The sequence below is a fragment of the Gossypium arboreum genome, chromosome 13 (assembly GCF_025698485.1).
Source record: "Gossypium arboreum isolate Shixiya-1 chromosome 13, ASM2569848v2, whole genome shotgun sequence".
Lineage (NCBI taxonomy): Eukaryota > Viridiplantae > Streptophyta > Magnoliopsida > Malvales > Malvaceae > Gossypium > Gossypium arboreum.
In genome coordinates, this window is record NC_069082.1 from 112735705 (window position 1) to 112761012 (window position 25308).

At 32.0% G+C, this 25308-nt stretch overlaps 1 protein-coding gene and 2 long non-coding RNA genes across 5 annotated transcripts; all 3 read left to right on the forward strand.

Moving 5' to 3' along the window:
• The first annotated feature begins 1843 nt into the window (after positions 1–1843).
• On the forward strand, positions 1844–4457 carry LOC128286605 (uncharacterized). The gene is made up of 3 exons (XR_008277219.1): positions 1844–1946; positions 2052–2136; positions 4171–4457. It is a non-coding gene; the product is annotated as an uncharacterized LOC128286605 (long non-coding RNA).
• Positions 4458–7483: 3026 nt separating this feature from the next.
• LOC108464574 (uncharacterized) lies at positions 7484–14184 on the forward strand. Of its 3 annotated transcripts, none has more exons than XR_001868336.2 (4): positions 7484–7762; positions 8196–8234; positions 8490–8847; positions 13629–14184. It is a non-coding gene; the product is annotated as an uncharacterized LOC108464574 (long non-coding RNA). The 3 variants fall into 3 exon arrangements; XR_001868335.2 differs by lacking the exon at positions 13629–14184 and adding an exon at positions 11118–11683; XR_001868333.2 differs by lacking the exon at positions 13629–14184 and having other exon boundaries at positions 8490–8935.
• A 2023-nt stretch (positions 14185–16207) lies between these two features.
• On the forward strand, positions 16208–19206 carry LOC108464461 (uridine 5'-monophosphate synthase-like). Its single transcript, XM_017764774.2, has 6 exons — positions 16208–17177; positions 17564–17647; positions 17909–17991; positions 18082–18169; positions 18255–18509; positions 18767–19206. The coding sequence occupies exons 1-6, from the start codon at positions 16395–16397 to the stop codon at positions 18893–18895; spliced, it is 1422 nt and encodes a 473-aa protein (XP_017620263.1). The 5' UTR covers positions 16208–16394; the 3' UTR covers positions 18896–19206.
• The last annotated feature ends 6102 nt before the right edge of the window (positions 19207–25308 follow it).

Genomic DNA, 25308 nt, shown 5'->3' on the forward strand with positions numbered 1-25308 from the left:
ATATATTGGGTATATGATTGATTATTTTGAATTTTAAAATATTTAATAAATTAAAATACTATTATTTAAAATAATTATAAAGTTTTTATTATTTAAAATTTAAAATTTTATCTAATTCTTTTAAATATTACTTAAATTTTTAAAAATATTTATTTAAAATTGAAATAAAAGAGATAATGATTTAATATAAAAATTATAAAAAAGTCAAATATTAGTGGCGTTTATGGTAAAAACGTCGCAAAAAGTAAGCAATAGCGGCGTTTATTATAAAAACGCCACAAAAAAATCAATTTATTATAAAGAAAACGGCGTCGTTTTGATATAAACGCCACTCATTTTTTGTTTTGATTGAAAAGACGCTGTTTTGTTTCTCTCTCTCTCCCCCCCTAATTTTCTCTTCTTTCCCGATTCCCTTTTCTTTCTCAGCCATTCTCAGTTCCTCTATTTCTCTCCCCCGATTCCCTTTTCTTTCTCAATTTCCTTTTTTTTCTCAGTCTTTCTCAATATACCCGAAAATCCTCTCAACCTGTTGTTTTATTTTATTTCTCAGTCTGTTCTTTAATTTCTCGAAACCCTAAACACCCAGTTTCCCGATGCCTAGCCACTCTACCCAATAGCGAACTCAGTTTTTGCAAGTATGTGAGGTTTTTGATTTTTTTTGTTTGGGTTTGTTGAAATTTACTTCCTTTAATTTTCAATCGTCTTAAAATTTTAGAAATTTTAATTTGGGTTTCTTATTTTCTATTATATTAGTTTTCAATCGTCTTAAAAATTTTTGATTTTTTTTGTTTGGGTTTCTTATTTCTATTATATTAGTTTTCTAGTTTCCTGCTATAGCTTTAATTTGTTGGTGCAATTCTATGTGATGCGGTCAGTTGTTTATGTTTTTTTTTTCTTTATTATCTTGTATGTTCTATGCCTAAAGTAATATCAACTGTTTTCCTGTGAAATGTCTTAATTGTTCTAATTTTGCCTTTGTTCTATCTTTCCTGAATCTCTAGGTTTAAAAAGAACAACAACAAAATTCTTTCCCTAGTTCATTTAATTGCTCAGTGATATTTACAGCAACCAGTCTTTTTTTTCATTGAAGCCATTGTCCTATTCTTTTTTTTTTTCATTGAAGGTTCCCATCTCAGGGTTTTATGCTGCTTATTGTTGCCTACTGTACAACTTCTTGTTGGAATTAGTCATCCCTCTTGGGCATCTTTACCATTTTTTATTTGTAGTAGTATTGGACTTGTTGATTGGTCTTTTACAAGCAACTTTCTTGGCCTTTTCAGGCAAACATCTTATAATTCCTATGGCTAGAGATGAGATTACGATTATAGTTTGTTAGCATTTAATGTTATCTGGTTTACTAATTGATTTATATTTTTGGTCTGGTTTCAAAGATCTTGGCGGCACCTTTTGTTGTATGCTGCTTGAACATTGTCTTACTCTACATATACCAACTCCCTGTCGAGTATTCTGGGATCTTTAAGTGGCTAGCTGATTTTATTGGACTCTATAAGATATCTGCTAAATCAGAGTCGTCAGAAATTTGTTCTGGTCTTTCTCTTATAGTCTTTTACATCATTGTGAGTATAACTTACTGCTAAACTTCAAAGCTGTTGTTTCCATCATTTTTTTATTATCGCTAACCTTTCTGTAACTCTTAATTCTTTTTCAGCTATCTTGGATTAGATGTGATCTTATGGAAATGGATTTCATCATGTCGGCAAGAGCAAGCAGTTTGACTAGGCAACTTCTTCCTTCAAAGCATTCATTCTTTATTCGTGAATCAAGGTATTTAATTGGGGAGGTTTTCTAAATTGACTAACTTACAGTTTATTTTGATTTTTTCAGCACATTTTAGTTGGTTTTGGTATTGAAAATTTAATGGAACAGCAAAACATGGAACCATGCACACCTTGTATTTATAAGTTTGGTATTCAACATGATATAAGGTTGTTTTTATATTTATCATTGCATAACATGATAGGATTTGCATTGATATCTACAATTTTAACATCTCTCTCTCTCTCTCTCTCCCTGTGGAAAATGCTTTGCAGATCTGGTGTTAGGCACACTAATATTTTGTTAAGAGGACCAATCTTACGAACTTTCGGCATTAACTATTTTACTTATGGTTTTCCGGTAAGTATACTACATTTGTTTTACTTTATAGAACTTTCATCACTTTTGTATTGATTGTGTTTACAATCATAATGTCTCTGGAACTACATACAGATGTGAACTAATGCAAATTCTATGCCATAAAATAGTAGTAATAAGAGTAATAAAACCCCAAAAAATTATAGATATGTCCCATGAGAACTATTTTTTTTCAATCATTACTGGCTATAGTAGGGACATCAATGGATGACAGGGTCAGTAGTCATGTTTTCCTTTTAATCTATCTTGTATGTCCAACAGGAACCAAAGGGTTGGAGTGAACCTTTAGGTAATTTCTTTTCTTCGGACATATGGATCGAATTTGTCTTACCTTCACAGAAGTTGTTTTGTGTTCTTAAGATTATTTCCTGTTAAATATATCAGATTTCCTTGCTTGCTCTTTTCTTTTGGAGTTTCCACTTTGCGAGTCTCTATGCATTTGGACTTCTTGTGTATGTTCGCTATATTATGTATGTCTTTCCCTCAATGTATCACTTGCATCGATTGAATGGCTTGCTTCTCATTTTAATTGCTCAATGTATCTCAATGTATCACTTGCATCGATTGAACTTGCTCAGGTGACAATTGAGCTAATTGCTGTAAGTATCCTTACCTGCTACTTGAGACTGGTTGCATTTTGCAATTTGTTAAAGGGTATTTTCTTCTACTGCAGTGTCATGCCCGTTGCCTAGATGATTAGAATAACATATTTTAAACGCCGTTTTATCATCTTCACTGATTTCGTAAATGTGATAGTGGTACATAGTTCTTTGGTTTACAACCTGGTTTACTTCAATAGGAGGTTAAAACTGAACGAAAGGATTGCTAAATTGCTCGAGTTTCTTTGCAATACATTAAGTAATATTTTCTTTCTTGAAACTGAATTTGATTATTAGATAATAGTATGTTTCTTCTTAATAAATATTAGAAACCATCCCCTAAGAACTATTTTTCCTTTAATTTGTCTTGATATGGAGATGAAGACAGGATGTTTGGCCCTAGTTTTATGTTTAAATATTAGTGTTGATCCACCTGATGTAATAAAAATATCTCCTTGTGCAAGTATGGAGTGCTGGACTGGTATGTTTTTTGAGTCAATTCTCTCTTATTTTTTTGCATTTTTGCTGTTTAATGGTTGTTGAAGCTTTAATGCTCATGATTATTCCTCAAGAAATCTTTAATAAGTTTCGTGTTATTTTAATATGTGACTGAACTAAATGCTTGTTGATTTGTTGAGCATGCATGAAATAGTTTGTGCTTATATTTTGTTTGAAATGTTGAATTCTGAAATAGTTCATGTATAATATATATACAGTTTAAGTATTAGTCTCAGGTCAGGATCTTTGTTTTGTTTTTAATTTATTTTTTACCCTTTAGTGTCACTTGGTTGGTTTGGCTAGTTTACAGATTTTTTTCAGGGAAGCTATTAGGGATTGAAACACAGTGTTTCAAGCCTTTCTTGGTCTTTGTCATTTAAAATGCTAGTGTGAGGATCTCGGTACTTTGAACAGATCTTTTGGTGAGCTTTTCGTGGTCTTTGTCACATAAAATGCTCAATCCTTGGTGGTTTAATCTTGCTGTTTCGGGTTGGAAGAACTGTATGAAAGAAATCAGTTAAATTGTCTTTGTTAATGAGGTCCTAAGTGAGTAAATTGATGTTTGAAATATCTTTGTGTGGTGGATTGAATCTTGCTATATATTGTTGCTCATTACCGAATTAATCTGAAACTAAGCTAATTAAATGGTGGATAATTTTTGTCGATTATGATGGAAATGGCTATTAAATGTTTAAAATTCCTCTTATTTAATTGATGGTTCTTCATTGTTTAAATCTGTAAATTGAAGTGTTTAAATGTTGTAAATTGAAGTGTTTAAATGTTGTAAACTGAAGAATTTAAATGCTGTAAATTGAAGTGTTTAAATGTTCTTTGTGTAGTATTTTAAGAACTTCAAAGCTCACAGATGATTTGTTATACTGTATATGAGTTCATTGATTCTATGTTTTTGCAATTTTAGGCATGATCATGGGTGCAGCAGCTTCAACTAACAAGACTTGTACAGGTCTGGAGCAGGTCAATCAAGAAGCTCTGCTGAAATTAAACTGATAAGTAATTGTAGTATACTTGTAGTTGAAGTTTCTTATAGTGAACATCATGTTGTTTATTCGACAGAAGTTTCAAAGATTTTACTTTTTAGAAGAAAGTGTATTGTAGTCATTAGATTGGGTTTTCAAAGATTGGTTATGTTAACATTTTGATCAAATGAAAAGTTCTCTTATTAATGTTTTTGAACTAAAAAACAATTTAAAATGTTTCCATTGTTAGGTTATTTAAATTTTGTATGATCATTTAAGGTAAGAATGTAAAATTTGTATGAAAAGTTGAAATATATATGGTCTTTAGCGGCGTTTTTGGGGAAAGCGTCGCTATAGGTTACGATCTTTAGCGGCGTTTTTGGGGAAAGCGCCGCTATAGGTCACGATCTTTAGTGGCGTTTTTGGGGAAAGCGTCGCTATAGGCCACGATCTTTAGCGGCATTTTTGGGGAAAGCGCCGCTAAAGGTCACGATCTTTAGTGACGTTTTTGAGAAAAAAAGTGCCGTAAAATTTTGCGGCGTGTGCTATAGCGACGTTTTTTGTGGCACTTGTGAAAACGCCGCTAATAGTTCTAGCGGCGCTTAAAAACGCCGCTAAAGGCAAAAAAAACGCCGCTAAAAGTCTGTTCTCCTGTAGTGCCGGGTCTAATTTTTACAAACATAGTGCCTTAACTTTTTAAAACATGCATCCAAAAGAGAACCTTTCTTTAATGAAATGGTCATACATTTTTCCCTCCTATGACCAAGTTACCTCCGTTCCAAATGAGTTGACTTTGACTCCATAACAGACGAGGGACATTTTATTGATCACTGTAGAATCTTTCAGAATATAAAGATTGCGAGTTTTTTTTACCTTTTAACAAAACGAGAGTCCCACAAGACACCTTAATGTCGCTCGACTCGATGTTGATTCTGCAACCTTTAGAGTCTAAAATACTCAAGGAGATAAGATTCTTTCGTAAATCAGGTACATACCTGACATCTAAGAGTGTTCTAATCGTCTTATTGTGCATCCTAATTTTAACAGTATTAATACCAATTACCTTACTAGATGAATCGTTTCCCTTGCACACAACTCCACCTTCAACCAAACTGTATGTGGAGAACCATTTTCTATTAGGACACATGTGGATATAACATCCCGAATCTAGGATTCACTTGGACGTAAGCTCGGAGCTTTCGCTCATTGACACTGACAAAAATCATCACTGCTTTCATCAGCCAAATTAGCACCAGCTAAATTTTTTTCGTTACTCTCAGCAACCCTTTTATTTTACAATTTATAACAATCTACTTTGACGTGACCTAACTTCTTACAATAGCGACACCTTTTGTCTCGCTTCTTTGATGCTACCAAAACGGAAGCTTGCCTATCTACCTCGGTATTTGAACCAAACTCATTGTCGAGCATTTTTACTAAAAAAATGACCCTTCACATCTTTGAACGGGAGTTTGTCTTTTCCATAAATCAAGGTCTCCCTGAAAGACTTGTATGAAGGGGGTAAAGAACACAATAATAGCACAACCTGATTTTCATTATCAATCTGAACCTCAAAGTTATTTAAATCATTTAAAAGGGTTTTGAATTGACTGATGTGATATCTAAAAAGCTCACATTCGTTCTTGCGAAACGTAAATAGACATATGGTTAGCCAGAGACTTAGTTGCATAAAGAGTTTCTAACCTTTTCCACAAGGCAGACGAGGTATTCTCCAACAATACCTCCTGTAATACCCTATTTGGGAGGCACAACTGGATTGCAGACAATGCCTTTTCATTAAGCTCTTCCTATTCTAACAGATTTAGATTCTCGGGCTTTTTCTCGTTAACGACCTTTTTCAGGCTATCTGAACTAAAATTACCATCATCCGAACTTGTCATAGATTGAAATTCGTGATATCATCGAGTTCTCAATATCAAATCTTGTTGTTGCCATATCTGAATAGGTTGATCTACGAAAATTGAACTAGCTCTGATACCACTTGTTGGGGATTGACCTGATTAAGTAACGAACAAGTAAAAACAGCGGAAGAAATTGAGAAATTGAACACACAAATTTAACGTGAAAAAACCCCTCCAAAGAGGATAAAAAAACCACGGGTAAAGATAATTTTACTATAATAGCAAAAGAACGAAGAGTACAAAGATGGGGATAAAAACTAAACTCCGAAACTCGAAAAATAAAGAACGCTCAAAACGTAAATACAAAAATTCTCCAAAAGTGTTATGAGTTCTAATATCTAATGAGTGTATTTTTTAAGGTTGTAAAAGAGTCTTTTATAGGCTAAATTCATAGGTCAAATAATAATAAAATAATCTAGACTAATTAGAGTTTGATTAAAACAAATAAACAAAGTTTAACTAGAAGATTATTTCTCAAATTTGATTGAAATAGGAGTCATACTCAACGTATAAATTTAATCATTTATGTTTATTTATATAAAATTATATTTTTATCATTGAATTTTAAAAAATTATTATATAATTATTAACATTATTGGTTCATTATCTTATAATCATTGAGGTGTAGCAATAAAATGACATTTGAGACAAAAAAAATATTTGTACATTTAATCCCTATACTTTTTGTAAACAATTTAATCCCTTAATTAAAAAATACCTTATTTTATTTTCTTTCCTTTGAGGAATTATATCTTCCTGAATTAGTCCCTTCTCCCACTATCAATTTGAAAATTCCTTTTTTTTCTAATTAAATTCTCAACCCTGACCTCTTATCTATGTCAATGTTGATGTTCTATTCCTTTTTCTTCTTTTCTTTTGTAAAACTTTTACTCAATATCTACATACAAAGTTAAAGTCTATTGACTTGGATAGTAAAGCTTCATTGTCTTCACCTTTAATAAAGATTTTGAATTATTTTTTTACATTAAGTTAACCACACTAATTCAGTTGAATCTAAATACACTTTTCACTATTAATTTTAATTTTATTGTTAAAATATTTAATATTATTGTCACTGCTATTTTCAATCTCATCATAACCAAACCTGCTATACATCCAAATAAAACCTTACTTTGTGAGAGAAAATAGGCAAAGAAAAATAAAAGAAAAACTAATTTGTATACTTGTGTGGTGCATGGACTGTTTGTGTGTATTAAGTTAAAAATGCAACCGTATTTAATTTTTAAAATAAAAACATACTTAAAATTTTTTTATATAAAATACCGAGACAGAAATTGTATTAAAAGAAAAAAAAAAAAAACAAATCCAACAACCCCCATAAATAACAAACAAACAACTATAAAGAAACAAACAATAAATAGCAAGGATAAAAACTGAAACACAAAGAAAAGAAGAAAAACTGCCTCGGAGCAGAGGAAACGATTCATCAGCAGAAGGAGACCTTCCATCTTCTCTTCCAAATAGAAATCATCCAAACCCAGAACTTCGATCGTCTTCCAGTCAAAAGGTCACAAGCAATCGTCGAATCAAGTCCCTTCAGGAAGCTGTAATGACCGTCAATTTTGGTAAACCATTTCAACAGTTTCATGAGGTAAATCTTCAAACTAGAAATGAGAGTTGCCCAGCTTAAAACCGTTTTTAGCAATTGTATAAGCAAATATTATTTGAATCTTAATTTGTATGTTGAAATAAAACATAAATAAAATTAAGGGCCATCACTCTAATATCTTCAATAAAAATTCCAATCACAGATCTATCCGTGATCCCTCTACGAGCCTTCATTATAGTCATTCTAGAATCCCTTTCAATCACGACCTGTGAGAACCCCATTTCCTTAGCAAAGGTTAAGGCTTGAAGACATGCCAAAGCCTCAGCTGAGAAAGCATCAGCAACGTTACTATTCAGAATTGACCCACTTCCCATAACCAACCCTAAATCATTTCTGATGACGAAACTTGAGCAAGACTGATGTAGATTTTATTTAAACGTTGCATCGAAATTAATCTTTACAACCACTCTTTCAGGGGACAACCACTTGGACGACATGGATCTTTACTTTTTAGGTAATCTCTCTTTAATCACTGAACTCTGCATTATAAAGCTCTCAATTTTTATTCTTATCTCCTGAACTGATTGTTGTTTACCCTCCATCACATATTGATTGCGAGCATGCCACAACAGCCACATCGTAGTTAGAATTTTACTACAACCGATAGCATCATTCGTCTGAAAAACATAAGCTATCCAATACCAAAAAGTATCACAATAAGGATCTGTTACCCAGTGTAAACCCAATTGACTCCATACTTCATTTGCAGGTCCATACTTCAAAATGGCATGCATGGCTGATTTTGGAAACAAGCCACACCTTAGACATAAAGGAGAAGGCGTAATTTGCCTATTGTATAGGATATAGCAGTGAGAATCATATTGTGTAATAGTCTCCAAATAGTGATTTTAATTTTAGAAGGGATGTCTAGGAGCCATAATTTTTTTTAAACTGCACTGTAATCTTGGGAGCTTTCCTCTGTATTTTGAAGGTCGATGAGGGTCATGTAGCCACTACGGATAAAATACTCGCCGGATCTATCACCCCTCCAAACAATCATGTCTTCGTCAACCGAGCGGGATAGAGGGACTTAATGGCCTCAGCTTCCTCCAAAAGTAAACGCACTGGTAATGACTTCCCCTTTCTAGCTTTTTGAGTTGTGATCTATTAAGTTTACTACCATAGAAACTATATTATTAACCACTGTGTTACGAATTCCCCCCACCCATATTGGAAGCCAACTATCTCTCCATATCGAGATATTTATACCCAAGCCCACTCTCCAACCCGCACCATCTTCCAAAACCTTTCTAGTTGCGAAAATACCACGCCATACATATGATGGGTTTGTTCCCAAATGAGCAGACCAGAAGCTTATATGCGGGAAATGTTTAGCTTTAAAGATACGGGCAGCTAACGAATCTGGTTTAACTATAAATCGCCAACCCTGCTTCACCAAAAAGGTGATATTAAACTTACATAGGTCACGAAAACCCATTCCCTCTTGATCCTTAGGTTTACTTAATTCAGACCAACTAAACCAATGCATAGCCTTTCGAGTAGCGCTTTTCTACCACTAAAACCTATTCATAATTCTGTCTAATTTGTGACAAAGAGTTTTGGGAAGTGAAAAGCAGGACATAGAATAGATAGGCAAAGCTTGTAATACTGACTTAATATAGACCTCTTTCCCTCTTTGGGAGAGAGAACGATTAGCCCAAATATTAAACTTAGGACGCATCTTGTCACAGAGATGAGAGAAAGCTTCTTTTTACTTCTTCCAACCAGTGTTGGAAGCAATCCCAATGTGTGCGATGTCATGTTTTCTTTTACCTAGTTCATTGTGTAGGGAACTAGAAACAGTGATTGCACGATTCTAGTGGTAGAAAAAAGCTGGAAAGACTGGGTTGCATTGGTGCTCTTGGAATGAAGGCGGTATGGGTTTTCGAGATTTATCAAAATTTAACATTGCATTGTTAGCAAAGTAATGGTGAAGACTGATGGTGAATACTACTTCCTTAATGGCGAGACTGTTTTTAAAATTTAAAAATTCAAAAAATAAAAACTATTTTTAAAATTTTAAAATCATTAAAAATATTTAAAATTATATATTTTTTAAAATTTTAAAATTAATTAAATGTTAATGTGTTATCTATGTCCAATCAACATGTATGTCACATCAACAAAGTTAACAAACATTAATATTTTTATCTATTTTAGGTGATTTGATAAAAATACAAGTTCAATGGCTAAAAAGAGAAAAAATTAAATAAAAATTAAAAATAACTTTTTATAAAATTGAAGAGCCAAATAAATTACCATGAAATACCTACTCATCACATTGACTACAATAATAATTTTCAAAAAGGTTAGTATTAGTGTAGACTAATTTTCAATAATAATGGATAACATCCTCATTGCGTAGGAAACCATTTACTTAATGAGAGGCAATAATAATAAGAAATCTTGGATGACCATTAAAATCGATTTGGAGAAAGCTTATGATCGAGTGCGTTGGGCTTTTATTGATGCCTTGCTTAGAGTTGCTCGCATTCCAAACTTTTTGAGGAAGGTTTTTATGTCTGCAACATCGACCTACACCATATAAGTTTTACGAAATGAGGTTCCAACATAGAAGTTCAGGCTGACTAAGGGGATCTGTTAGGGATATCCTTTATCCTCGTATTTATTTATTTTGTGTATGGAATAGCTCGGACATAGTTTCCACTCTACAATTTTGAATGGCCAATGGCATCCTATAAGACTGTCTAGAGTAAGGTTGGAGTTGTCGCATGTTTTCTTTGTTGACGATTTGGTTATTTTTAGTAGAACGAATTTGAAGCATGCCTAACTTTTTAAGGATATTTTGTATTGTTTTTATGAGCTTTTTCTAGTCATCATGTTAATGCAAGGAAGACAAATATTTTTTTCTCGAAAGGAGTTGATGAAGCTCTAAGGGTAGAATGAGTAGTCTGCTTGGTTTTTATAGAGTGGAAAATCTCGGTTCGTACCTAGGTGTTCCTCTTTTTCTCGAGTCACCAATAGCACCCTTAGATTTGAGGTGGATAAGGTTCGTGAAAGGTTACATAGTTGGGATACCAGACAGTTGTCTCTAGTTGGGAGAGCCTGTTGGATCTAGTGCCTTAAGTGTAGTACTTTCGTCTAAGTACACGTAATTTTTTGAATAGACTGGTTAATAAAATTATTCATGAATTACATTGATACTTTGTATATTGTCTTCACATAGTTTTTGCACACAAAGCAAAATGGAAGTAAATGTTGCTCATTTGTAGTATATTGTTTAACCAATATTCAGCTGTATTACATCGTTGAATCTTAATATAGAAAAATAATTTGTATTAGTATACGAACCTAAACATGTTTTTAATTTAATTAGAAATGAGCAAACCAATTGAAAGACTAATATACCATCTATTAAGTCCAATTGGGGAGATACTTTGTCTTGGGCATTGAAGTGGATGACTCCTAGAAGAAAGGGACATAAATGTGATTGAATGGATTGGCAGTACATCAGATTAGACCCAAGTAGAATAGATTCTGAATCCGTTTATGGATCTATTCACTTGTGACGTTTATAGTGTGGCACACTAAAATATCGAGTGGATGGTGGACTATGTATGCGTGACTCGTACACTTTAATGCAAATAAAAGCCTGAGTTCGAATAGATAAGGAACCAAAAAATGGTGCATTGGATGTACAATTTTTGCAATATGTAGTGTCATTCACAGCAATGTAATTTATAGCTCGATACATGAGTAAATGATATCCTTTTATAGGTATTACATGGTCGATGAAAAGTAAATATGGTCATGAGTCGTTCATCTTTGTGATGGATGATTTGATCACTATTTGATGGTGATTGACTTTTCATGAAGAAATATGTAATTGTTACCATGAGATAAAATATGATCATATTGGGAGAACGAACATTATTCCAAAGAGATTAAGGATATACTATGATGGTAACACACTTATGAAAATGTCATTAAATAAGCACTGAATAGTTGCTTTCGTAATGGTAGGTCGTTAGGGAGAGCTTAGTTATGATACTATAGTAGAATGACTTTGTAACTAAATGAGTTTATAATTAATAGGTGAAAACTTAATTATAAATCATTTTGAGCCCTAATTACATATGTCCAATCGATCCCTTTGCTAATTCGATGAAACTAGAAAGAAATTGTGTGTTTGAATCAAAATGAGCGGGATGAATAGAAATAGAGAAATGGAAAACATTCAAAAATGATTATGGTTTTCTCTGAAATGGAGATATGAAATCATTTGAAAATGAATGTGAGTTTCTCAAAAAAATGGAAATGAAAATGAAAATGAAAATGAGAAATGATTTATTTGTAAATATATATATGGATTACTTAGAAATGATCGGAAGAATGAGTCTATATTTTGAGCAATTTTAAAGCCCGAAAATGAAAATAAATCATTTGGTCATAGTGAAAAGTTGAGTTGTGAAATATTAAATATATTTTCTTAGAAATTTTATCAAGAGTAAAATTATCATAATTTTATCGGGGGTAAAATTAGGATTAGAAAATTATTTAATTAAAAATTAATATTTATTTTGAAAAATAAAAAATATGTATTGGGTTAGATTAAATTATAAAGTGCCAGGTTAAAAGTTCATAAAGCATATATAATTAGGCCCAATATATTGAGAGGCCCGAATCCCCATCATAATACATATGAGAGGAAGCACACCCTATTAGCCTCTCTCTTTCTCCTAGTTGGACTAGAAAGTTATTTTTTTATTTGAAATAAACTTCTACAATTCAACAACGATTTTACATTCTCTCTTTATAATTAGATGGCACCGGGAGAATTATTTATATAACTTGGAGAGATTGTTACTCTGCTGAAAAGTAGAAATAATTTATTCTCAACTATTAAATATATTTTTTTAAAATAACAATTCTACCGATTTCTATTAAAAAAGAGAGAATTCTCGTTTTCACCTCAAAGATAAAAGAAAATATTTTCTAATTCTGTGTTTTGATTCAATTGGTTTAAGCTCACATTCGAAACAATTCGTGGTACGAGAATAGTGGAGATTATCGTTTGGTTGAAAGCCAAAAAACGTCAAGGATCCACTATCCAAAACACATGTATGTTTTCGGTTTAAGATTTATTGCTATAAATATCACAAACCGAGTTGATTTTTAAAATTTTAATTTTTTGCTGTGCTTTTATCCATTCCAAATTACTTTATGCAGTTTGTAATGATATCTAAAGGTATTTGTAAGGAGATTGAATGTTTGGCTAGACAGTTTATCTGGGGATCTTCGATGGAAGGAATAAATTAATGTTAGTTAACTGGGATTCAGTTTGTCAACGTCGTTTTTGTGGAGGTCTTGGGCTTCACCGTTTGGAGGATTAGAACAAATATTTTCTGATGAAATTGAGGTTTAATTTGATTTTGAATGGTAATGCATTATGTTGGATAGTGTTTCAAAGGGTTTATTTCTTTGGAGGGCTCTCTTTAAGGTTTGGCCCTTACTTCGGGACAATCTAGTGTGGTCTGTGGGGGATGGTAGATCAACTCGATGCTAGAAGGACCCCTGGGTTGCGAGTGTAGGCCCTCTGATAAGACAAATTCCTTCATATGTTCACATGGAATTTGATTGTAGGCTTAATGAGATGGAAACTAAAGAAGGTGTTTGGAATCTTGATTTGTTTTGTGTGTGGGTGTCAGAAGATATTGTTAAGCGCATGGTGAGTATCCTGCCTCCTCATCTTTCAGTGGGTTAGGATAGGATTGTTTGGAGTCGTATCCCTACTTGATCTTTCTTAATTAAGAGTGCATATCACATGATTCGGGATAATTCTTGGAATCTTAGAGATTAATCTTGGAAAACTATATGAAAACTTCAGGGACCGCAAAAAGTTCGTCTCTTTATGTGGCTTGTCTTTAAGCAACGACTACTCACAAACATGGAACAAATTAGGCGTGGAATTGGACGGGATCCTTCTTGCCCAATTTGTAGTCATGGCTCAAACGACATTCTTCATGTTCTTAGAGATTGTGCTGCGGCGAAAAAGGTCTGGTTGCAAGTGGTGCCCGTAAGTCAAAGTAATCGTTTTTTTTAGCAATCTTGTTGAATGGCTAGTTTCTAATTTATCTTTTACATTGGGTTTGCTTTCTACGAATGTTGATTGACTTTGCGTTTTTTTCCTAATTGCGTGGTGTCTTTGGAAGAATAAAAATTTATTCATATTCCAAGACTTGTCTTGGAATGCTTTTGAGATTTTTAAAGTTTCGTTAAGTTGGGCTCGAAAATTTTTGTTTGCACATAAGAATAGCCCACCTGGTATGCGTATTGTTATTCAAGGTCAATCATTTTTAGGTAACTTTGTTTATTTACATAGTAATGGTGCGATGAATGTAAGTACAGGGTCTGCCTTTTCTGGCGGTGTGTTGCAAAACCAATTTGGGGATTGGATTGTCAATTTTAGTCATGCTTTGGGTGACTGTTCAATTTTTTATTCTAAGTTATGGGGCATCTGGGATGGTTTGCTCTTGTTATAAGAAATGGAGCATGATAGGGCTTTGGTTCAAACAAATTGCTTGGAGGTGATAAAAGCTATCCAAGAAGGTTACTCTGTGTCTTCAAATTCAACTTTGCTTTGGCGAATTCAACAGGTGCTACAGAGCAGAAATCATTGGGTGATAAGGCATGTGCCTAGGAAGAGTAATCAAGTCGCTAGTCTTATAGCCAAAATGTCTTCTAATGAGAAAGTGGGTATACAAGTGGTTGAAGATAAGCTTAGGGAGTTAATTGACACTTTTGAGAAAGACAAGACTTTTGGTGCTTTTGTTCATTTTAGCTTAATATAGTTATCTCATTTTATTATTTTATAAAAAAAAAAGTTATTACTTACACTAAGTAAGTCTAATACATTAACCCAACATACAAATTTTTGAAAATGTTACTTACATGTCTTTGTTACTAAATTAGGACTTGGTCCATTATTTTTCTATCTATTAAAATTTAATACATTGATGACCGCTAATTAAAAGCAATCATTTATTAAATGTAAAATTTAATTTATGAATGATAATTAAATATATATTAAATAATAATGAATACAAAAATATGAGAGTATAGCCAAACATATGATTCATGTGTCTTACGTTTTGAACCTTTCTAAGTCAAAAACAAATCAACTAATATTTCTTATTAAAATTACTATTTTGTTTAATTTTAATAAAATAAAAATATCAATATAAAATTTTTAAGATAAATTATATAAATAATCACTCAATTTTTATAAATTTTCATTTTAAGCACTTAAATTTCTTATCATTTTAGGCACTCTTTTTTTTTTTTCATTTTATTCGCTTAATATTTCTATTAACAAAGTCTAAGTTGGCATTTTTATAATTAATAAATAAATTATAAAATTTCCACATAATATTTTAAATTCCATATTCTTCATCCTTATCATTTCAACCACCAACCCGTCACCACATTGACATAACCCATCACTAGTTAAATTGGAGGTACTCATGGGCCGGGATTAATCGGGTTTAAGTTGAGCTCCTGTAAAGAATTTAGACTAATTTTTCAAGTTCGGGATTGATCCAACCCAAAAAATAAGGTTATTTTTTTGCTCAAGTCTAATTCAATTTAAGAAAGGTAAATTGGCCGACTTGGCCCACCTATTTTTTTTAGATTATTTTATTTAAAATATTTTTAAAAATATAATACACTAAAATGCTAAAATGAAACTTTTCTAACACATTAAAAATACATTAAAAGTAGCTATATTAAAAAACACTACCATAAATATAAGAAATATTTTATTATATTAAAAACACAAATAAATATAATAATATTTATTGTATTAAATATAATTTTTAAAATTTATATTTTGGGTAAATTTTTTTAGATTTTGGGTAATGGTTTAATTGTAATTGGGTTAATGATTTAATATATATATAATTATTATTTAACATATATAATTAATATAGTATTTTTAGAACATAATATATTTGGAACGGGTTAGTCTCGAGCAAAAATCTTGTTTAAAGCTCAGCCCATATAAAAAATGAATTTTAAATTTTACCCAAACTTATTTTTCGGATATCGCATTTTGTCCAAAACCTTTTATTTTTTTAGTAGACTTTCGAAATTGAGTGATCAGTTGTAAGCGGAACCACCATTTGCCTCAAATATCACCACCATTCCTCACCATACCTTCATATCATTACCACCTCTCCTATTATAAAAATTATTTGTTAATTATAAAAATGGCAGCTTGAACTTCTATTAACAGAAATATAATAGAGTGATTAAAATCAAAACAGATAGTGACAGAAGTGGCTAAAATGATGGGAAAAAGAATTTGGGTTTTCAAAATGGAGACTACTTAATGAATTTTTTGAAAAAAATATTCCACTTACTTTTTGGGTACTAATAATAATAAAATCATTGGAGTAATTTGAATTGGATTATAAATTTTAACAAAAATTATGATTTTTTTTTTTACGTAATCATCCGACTTAGCCCGACCCACACGAAGACGTATGTCAACTGGCTTTACTTTTTTATTAAGCATCAGAGCACTCTCCCTTTCCCACTACCACTTCTCCACTCACCTGCACCATCAGCACTACCAGTTGCCGCCGCAACAACAATGTCATCAGTAGAGTCTCTCATCCTCCAACTCCACGAAATCTCCGCCGTTAAATTCGGCAACTTCAAGCTAAAATCCGGCATCTCTTCCCCTATCTACATAGACCTCCGCCTAATCATCTCCTACCCTTCCCTCCTCCGCCAAATCTCCCAATCCCTCCTCTCTTCCCTCCCTCCCCAAACACCCTTTAACCTCATCTGTGGCGTTCCTTACACCGCCCTCCCGATCGCCACCTCCATCTCCCTCGACACCTCCATCTCCATGCTCATGCGCCGCAAAGAAGTGAAGGATTACGGTACCGCAAAGTCCATCGAAGGCGTTTACGAAAAGGGCCAAGTTTGTTTGATAGTTGAAGACCTCGTAACATCTGGAGCATCTGTTCTTGAAACCGCTGCGCCGTTACGGGCGTTGGGAATCAAGGTGACGGACGCCGTGGTGGTTATAGATAGAGAACAAGGCGGAAGGCAGACGTTGGAGGAGAATGGGATTAAGCTTCATGCTCTGTTTACTTTAACACAGATGGTTAAGGTTTTGAGAGCGAAAGGGAAGTTGGAGGCGGAGATGGAGACTTTGGTAATGAAGTTTTTGGAAGAGAACAAGAAAGTGGCGGTGCCAAAGGTTGAGAAAGCGAGGGTTAAGAGTTTGGGGTTTGAAGAAAGGGCTAAGTTAGCTGAGAATCCAACTGGGAAAAAGCTCTTTGAGGTTATGGTTAAGAAACACAGTAATCTTTGTTTGGCTGCTGATGTTGGGACTGCTGCTGAGTTGCTTGATATTGCTGAGAAGGTAAAATGGTTTTAGTTTATCAGCGAAGTTTTGAAGTATTCTAGGATGAGAATTTTCTTTTTTGTGTTTGAAAGTATGGAAAGTAAGTTTTCTTTTATGGAATTTATACTTTGGAAACTTAGGCAGTGTTACTTACAGCATCATATTTTGCCGTACTTTTATATCTTAACTATGTCTTTGTACATCAAATTCTTTTCTGTTGATATAATAATCGTGGGATTTTGAGTTGTGACTAAGCTTTGATATATTGGGGTTAGAAACGATGTTAAGTTCGGTGTTAATGTTTAAACTTAGACTTGAGTCTTAAAAGGATGTCTGTTAAGTGGATTTTAGTTTGTATTAACTTGTTAGAAAATCGTTTGCTCCATATTTGAATTTCTATGCAGGTTGGACCAGAAATCTGTTTATTGAAGACTCATGTTGACATATTCCCCGATTTCACTCCAGATTTTGGCTCTAAACTTCGTGCGGTAAGTCTCATATGCTTATTGAATGTCTTGTGCTTATATTTCCCGAACTATGGCCATTCTTGAGAAATCGTTTTGATTTTCTATGGAAGTATAACTTTATCATCCTTGCGTCTATTTTCGTTATTCAGGTTAAACCTAGTGATGAAGAAAGTTATTGATTTTCATTATAGATTATGTCAGATTGTGTGAACCAGTTGTTATTAATAGAGATGTTACTGCTAAGTTAAACTAACAGTGCTATTTTTGACATTTCAACTGAAGATTGCAGAAAGACATAACTTTATGATCTTCGAAGACCGTAAATTTGCCGATATTGGTAACACAGTGACAATGCAGTATGAAGGGTAATATTCAGTTTTTGCAGCCTAAGTTTCCCTTTTCTGCTAGATGCCTTTGCTCTTGTCTTACTGCTTCTGGCATGTATGCTTTTGCAGCGGTATCTTTCGTATATTGGATTGGGCTGATATTGTTAATGCCCACGTAATCTCGGGTCCTGGAATTGTTGATGGTCTGAAGTTGAAGGTTGGTTATGATTGCCCAACAGTACTTTTTAGCTAGAATTAACATACAGAGTTAGAACTAATCTTTTCTTGGGGAAATTTTTTAGGGTTTGCCACGCGGTAGGGGCCTGTTGCTACTGGCAGAAATGAGCTCTGCTGGTAACCTTGCTAAGGGAGACTACACGGCTGCTGCAGTAAAAATTGCAGAAGAGCATTCTGATTTTGTCATTGGTTTTATCTCGGTCAATCCGGCATCATGGTCTGGGGCACCGGTAAATCCAGCGTTCATTCAGGCAACCCCTGGAGTCCAAATGGTAAAGGGTGGTGATGATCTTGGCCAACAGTATAACACTCCATATTCTGTAAGTATTTGGTCCTATCATTGCTCGTTCTACAGTTTAACTCTTCCTCTGTAAGGCTATTTTGTATATATGAATTTTCCTGGAAAATTCTTTTAAATGTGCTGTCAACGAAAATGTCTCTCTTGTCCTGTTGTGTCAAAGCCCTGTCTTTTTTCCCAAAACGCACTATATATTAGTGTGATGCTGGTTTTTGTCGTTTCTAGTGGCATTTTGCTTACTCTTATCGGCTTTAGTAACCGAGATAAACGATATTCCAGGTCATCTTTGATAGGGGTAGTGACATAATAATTGTGGGGCGCGGAATCATAAAGGCAGCAAACCCTGCAGAGGCAGCTCGCGAATACCGCCTTCAAGGATGGGAAGCATATAAGGCTAAATGCGGTTGAGAGAGATGTTTTAGGTTCTGAACCTGTTGCTTGAAACTGATACACACACTTCCCTAATAACAAGCAGTTGAATTTTGTTTAATCAATAAGTGGACATGCTTGGCACGTTAGTATGCGGAATGCAATCCTTGAACCAGAGGTTTTGGGCTAGGAATACTCTTTAAACCTTGTATTCTGAGGCTATATATATATATATATATAATCACATGCATGTATATGTGCATTTTATTTTGGTTTGACTGTCATATTTGTTAACCCGGACAGACCCTTGCATTATTTTCCAAACATGGATCCGAATGTGTTGTGAAAAATGATTTTATCATATATATATATATAATATATATAAAGTAAGGTATAAAAGCATTTTAGAAAACAATCAAATGCACCAGCTCTTCTTTGGTTCTCAAAGGTTTAGTATTTCTCAAGTCAAGTTGGAGAGCTGGTATGCAAAGCAAATCAAAGAAAACAAATTATGTGAAAGTTTAAAATCACAATAAGTAGGCACTCTCTTTGCTTGATATGCCATCTTCATTAATATTTAAATAATAACTAAACTTTTTTTATTAATATTTATAGTGATTTTTATATAATAATATATCTTGATTTATTTTTGGAATAAATTAAGAACATTTTGTTTAAAGAAAATGTATTTCAAGCGTATATTAACATTTTAAATATGTATTTCTATCATTTTTCAATTTAGGTTTAGTTTAGTTTTGCAACTCAAAAATGCTTTTGGGGTTACAAGCATACTAAATAGACAATTTTAAAGTCAGAAGTGCTTTTAAACCTAAAAGCAAAAACAATTTTTCTATATTTTGCTTTTGGCAAAAGCATTTTAGGAACAAAAGATAATTTTAACCCTTATAAAGTATTTTATATAATGTTTATATTGGGTATGTAATTACTTTTTTTGAAATTTTATTTTAAATATATTATATATTGAATTTTTTATTAGTTATATTTTAATATTTAAAATATAGTTTATATATTCAAATTAAATTTTATAAATAATTAATATTAATTGCTTAAAAAGTATTTAAAATTTATATTTTATATATTAAAATATTAACAACAAATTATAATAAATTATTTTTATATTCTTACTAAAATATCATAATATTGACTAATTTAAATATTATTTAAATGTATATTTGTTACTTTATAACACCATGTCTAAAATGAATTTTTTTCTCAAAAGAACTTTCCGACGGTAATACTAAATACTTAAATCTTAAACTAAACTTTTAAAAGCTTTCTCAAAATCACTTTTGTATGCGTACTTTTTAAAAACACTTCTTAAAAGCAATGCTAAGCTAACCCTTAATTTTATAAAATTTGTATTCTTTAAAAAAATGTAAACTTTGATTTCTCGAGTAACATTACTTATTATTTTAAAGATATTTTATTGATAAAATATTATAATTAAATTTGAGACTATATTAGTTGTAAATTAAAATAGTTTTTAATCAAAATTAGTTTAATAAGAATTAATTATTGAATACAATAATTCTATAGAACACATAGTAAGTAATCTGGTATATATATTATGTTAAAATATGTTGTTAGTTATAGTTGTTTGACAAAATTTGAGATTTAATCATTGTATTTAAAAAGTTAAAATATAAAATTTACTTTTTATTTAAAATTTCAAGTTTAATCATTATTGTAACACCCGTAACCCATATCCGTCAAAAAACAGGTTACGGGCATTATCGAATATACAGATCAAATATAGACAATTCATATTACTTAACATTCATATAAAAAATTATTCATAAAGTTCTTTATATGAACCCTCAAGGTCCAAAATACACATTAGAAACAAGTCGGGACTAAACCGGGTAGTCAGAAAATTTTTCACAAAATTTCAAAATTTTTCCAAGGTGAAGGGGACACACACTCGTGTGGTCAGGCCGTGTGGCTCACACGGCCAAGAGATACGCCCGTGTCTCAGGTCGTGTGGGCATTCAAAATAGGGCACATGGTTGTATCCCAGCCTGTGTTAGTACCCATGTAACTCTCTGACTTGGGTCACACGGCCAAGTCACACGCCCGTGTGCTAAGCCGTGTATAGGTGCAGGGGTCACATGGCCAAGCCACATGCATGTATGCCAGGCTGTGTGATTAATTCTGAGCATTCTGTTTTGAAATTTAAAAAATGCAGGGGACACACAGCCAAAACACACACCCATGTGCTAAGCCATGTGTCACACACGGCTGAGACACACGCCCGTGTCTCTGCCTGTGTGGACAAAATAAGGTCATTTCCAAGCCTTATTTCTCACCCAATTTGTAATTTTCCTTCATCAACACTTTAACATATTCTCAAGCTAATACAATACATCCAAATCAAGCCAAAACGAAGTCTTATACATGACATATCAACTCATATGTTCAATTATCCCAACTTACCAAAAAAACCAGACATACATATAGGCATATTTTACCAAATTTATACTATCTCAAACCAAACCTCAACATACCTATATGATTTCCGTCATTTATCCATTTCAAACACACATCAACACATCAAGTCTACTTTTTACATATTAAAACATACCAATACAAGCCATACCAATGGCTAAATTTCAACCAAACACATACATGCCATTCTTGACCACTTTTAGCCTATACATGTCGTTATAACCTAAAATTTAATTTACTTTTTATACCAAAACAAGCTGATGGATAGTGTGAGATATCTCCACCAAGCTTCAACCCAACGAGCTTCCGAAGTACTATAAAATAGAGGAAATAAAATAGAGTAAGCATTTAATACTTAGTAAGTTCATATAACAGGAAATTAACTTACCATTTAATTCACATTTAAGGTAAGAAAATAAACATGCTCAATCCAATTTGGCCATTTGCCTAAACACATATCCTCATCAATCATGTTAGTCGTGTAATTCACATAAATACCAAGAAACATGAATAAGCTCATCAATATTGAATTTCCACATACATGTATTTATCACTTCAAGTGTCCATGAACATGTACATGTCATATCTTTTTATTTCAAGTATTTCTCATAGTAATTCATCTTGAATTCATATAATCTCATATTGGAAATTTACCCGTTGAATCATTTAAAATATCAATAGATACAAGGGTAGTACACATGAAGTGTACAAAACTGTAAACCGTCAATTCATATTTGGGAATGCTCATATGAGCACATAAACGAGAAGCTCTCTCTTGAGCCATATAACGAGAAACTCATATGAGCCATGTAACGGAAAGCTTATCCGGGCTGTATAACAGGAAGCTCATGCGAGCCAATAACGGGTAGCTCCAAAGAACCATTAATTAGGAAGCTCCGAATAGCCACAAATCGGGAAGTTCAAGAGAGCCAATATCGGGAAGCTCCGGAGAGCCATTAATCAAGAAGCTCACAAAGAGCCTTTAATCGGGAAGCTCATGAAAAGCCATATAGCGGGAAGTTTATAAGAGCTGTGGAGTGTCTACAACACATGCAAAATCACAACCAATCGGGATGCTTCAAAGAGCTATTAACGAGAAGCTCGCGGGAACCATATAACGAAAAGCTCGAGAGGGCCATATATCGAAATGCTCATGAGAGCTAATAACAGGATGCTATTTCGAGCTGTGGTGTGTCCGCAACATATGTAGGACCACAACCAATTCAGGAACCCTGTATCCATCGAATTTCATTTATTCAATCGGGATTAATACTTATTGAGCATTATCGGATATGTGATCGATTTTTATACATGTCAATTATACAATACACAATACATTTCATACATGTCAATTATACAATACACATACACAACATTCAATTTAAAACATATAAATATACAATTTAATTACACGAACTTACCTCGACAATTGTTCGTGTACGAAAAATCTACTAATCTGACCCGTTTTCTTTTTCATGATCTGACTTCGTATTTGATCTATCCAGATCTATACGAATGAATTTAACATTAATTTATATTCATTTCAATTCAATTCACATCTTTAGCAAAATTACCATTTTTCCCTTATACTTTTAATTAATTACGATTTCATCCTTAGGCTCGGAAAATGAAATTCATGCAATTTAATCCTTATTCCAAGCCTAGCCGATTTTTACATATCACAATAGTAGTTCATGTATTTCATAAAATTTAGAATTTTTCCATGAATTTTATAACTTTTCAATTTAGTCCCTAAATCATAATTTCATCAAAATTCCCTTTACAAAAGTTGTTTATCTATCAAAAAGCTTTCATTTTCTACCATAAAACTTCATAATTCAACTATATTCATCAATGGAAAAACCCTAGTACTTTGATAACTTTACAAATTAATCCCCGAGATTACTAAATTAAGTTATTACAATCTTGAAAATATAAAAATCATTTAAAAAGAGACTTGAATACTCACCTAATTGAGCCAAAGTAAGCTTGTCTATCTTTAAGCTTCAAACTAGGGTTTCCACGTCTTTCGATTTTAGGAAAGATGATAAATGATGATATTTTGTTTTATTTTATTATTTTTCATCTTTCTAATTTTATCCTTTTTTGTTCTTAATTTTCTATTGATGACTAATCATATTTATCTACTAACTCTTCTAAATGGTCTGTTTGCCATATAAGGACCTCAAAATTTGAATTCCATAGCTATTTGATACTTATAGCTATTAGAACTCAACTTTTGCATTTCATGCAATTTGGTCCTTTTATCAATTAAACATGTAATAGGTAAAATTTTCCTAGTGAAATTTTCATAGGATAGTTCTTTCGTAATTCAGACCATAAAATAATATTAAAAAAATTTCTTACAGACTCGGATTTGTGGTCCTGAAACCACTGTTCCAATTTCACTGAAAACGAGCTATTACAATTATCATAATTAATAGTTTAAGTTAGAAGTTGCCAACTTAATATGATAATAAGGTGGTTCTTATACGACGTGATATATAATTGACGAAAAATAAACATATTAAGTTGACAAGTTTTGACAGAATCTATTAATGAGATAATAATTGGACTAGGGTTTTTAAATTGAAAAAGTAAGAGGATTGGTTTTTAACTTTTAAAGCATAGAGATTAAATCTCAAATTTTATAGAAATATATGGACTAACAATATATTTTAAGTTATATATTAATTTGTTTTAGCTTTTATTTTTAAGAGATAGATTCATATATTTGTTTTTTTTATTAGCAATCAAGGCTATTCGAAATTAAAAATATTTGTTCAATCCCAAATAATCTCATCCCTGCCCTCAATTATAAAAATAAAAGTCTATTTGAAATTAAATAGTTTAGTCACAATTGCCATCAACTTAGTAACGGAAGTCTAAGGTTGACTTTTTTATTGGCCTAATAATAAATTTAGCCCTCCAATGTTTATACATTCTATCAATTTGATCTTAATCTAAAAACTTTAACAAATTTAACCTTCAATGTTTACAAAATTTATCATTTTATTTCTAATTCTAAAAATTATAGCATATATTTAAAAATCTTAAAAATATTTTTGTATTTACTTTTCTTTTTACTTTTTATAATTTATATTTAGTTTTCTTATTAACCATTCTCATTTTCTCATCAACCAAACATGTGAAAAGCTCATAAATTAAAGCTATTTTTGATTCAATCTCTTTTGATTTAGTCTCCCTTTTTGGTTACGTTATTCATCTCAAATGTCTAATTAAAACCAGAAAAAAGTTCAAAATTAACAAATTTATAAATTCATTGGGTTGACAACACGAACTTCAATAGCCTTACTCTTGGTTACATAGATAGTACTTATTTTTGGCTCTAGTGTTTTTGTATCTTTATCATTTCTAATTCAGACATTGGAGAGAGATTGCAAGTCAAGACCATGACATTTGCTATTTCCAACTTCGTCAATTGAATGAAAGAAAGCACAAAGTGGAATGTATCGTTGAAAGTCATTTTGGTTACAAAAATCTAAAAATAATTTTATCTTTACTTTTTTAAAAAAATTAAATATCAAAATATTTTTGGAATAATTTTATAAGTAGGATTAAAATAACAAATCTTGTAAACATTGAGGGCTAAATTTGTTGAATTTTATAGATTTAAAATCAAATTGATAGAATGTGTAAACATTGACAATAAAATCCATGTTAGACTTCTCTTAGACAATTAAAAAATTGCGACTAAAATATTTAATTTCAAAAATTTAAATAACTAGAAAATAATAATTAAATAACCTACATACAATCAACTGAATAGTTTTTACTCTATATTTTAAACTTCATTGTTTTAAATTTCCTTTTACCTTCAAAAATACCTCTTAAAATCTATAATAAAAGTAACAAAGAAAAATTAAAAGTAATGTAATTAAAATATTTTATTTCAAATAATTAAATAATTAAATTAAAAATTTAATAGTTGAGCGTGTTACATATTAATCTTGAATTTGGCCTAA

Bases quoted from the DNA above. Each gene is read 5' to 3' on its own strand.
- LOC108464461 (XM_017764774.2), top strand. From the start codon at position 16,395: ATGTCATCAGTAGAGTCTCTCATCCTCCAACTCCACGAAATCTCCGCC. The intron at 17,992-18,081 runs GTAATATTCAGT...ATGCTTTTGCAG, and splicing joins GTGACAATGCAGTATGAAGG to CGGTATCTTTCGTATATTGG. The intron at 18,170-18,254 runs GTTGGTTATGAT...GAAATTTTTTAG, and splicing joins TTGATGGTCTGAAGTTGAAG to GGTTTGCCACGCGGTAGGGG.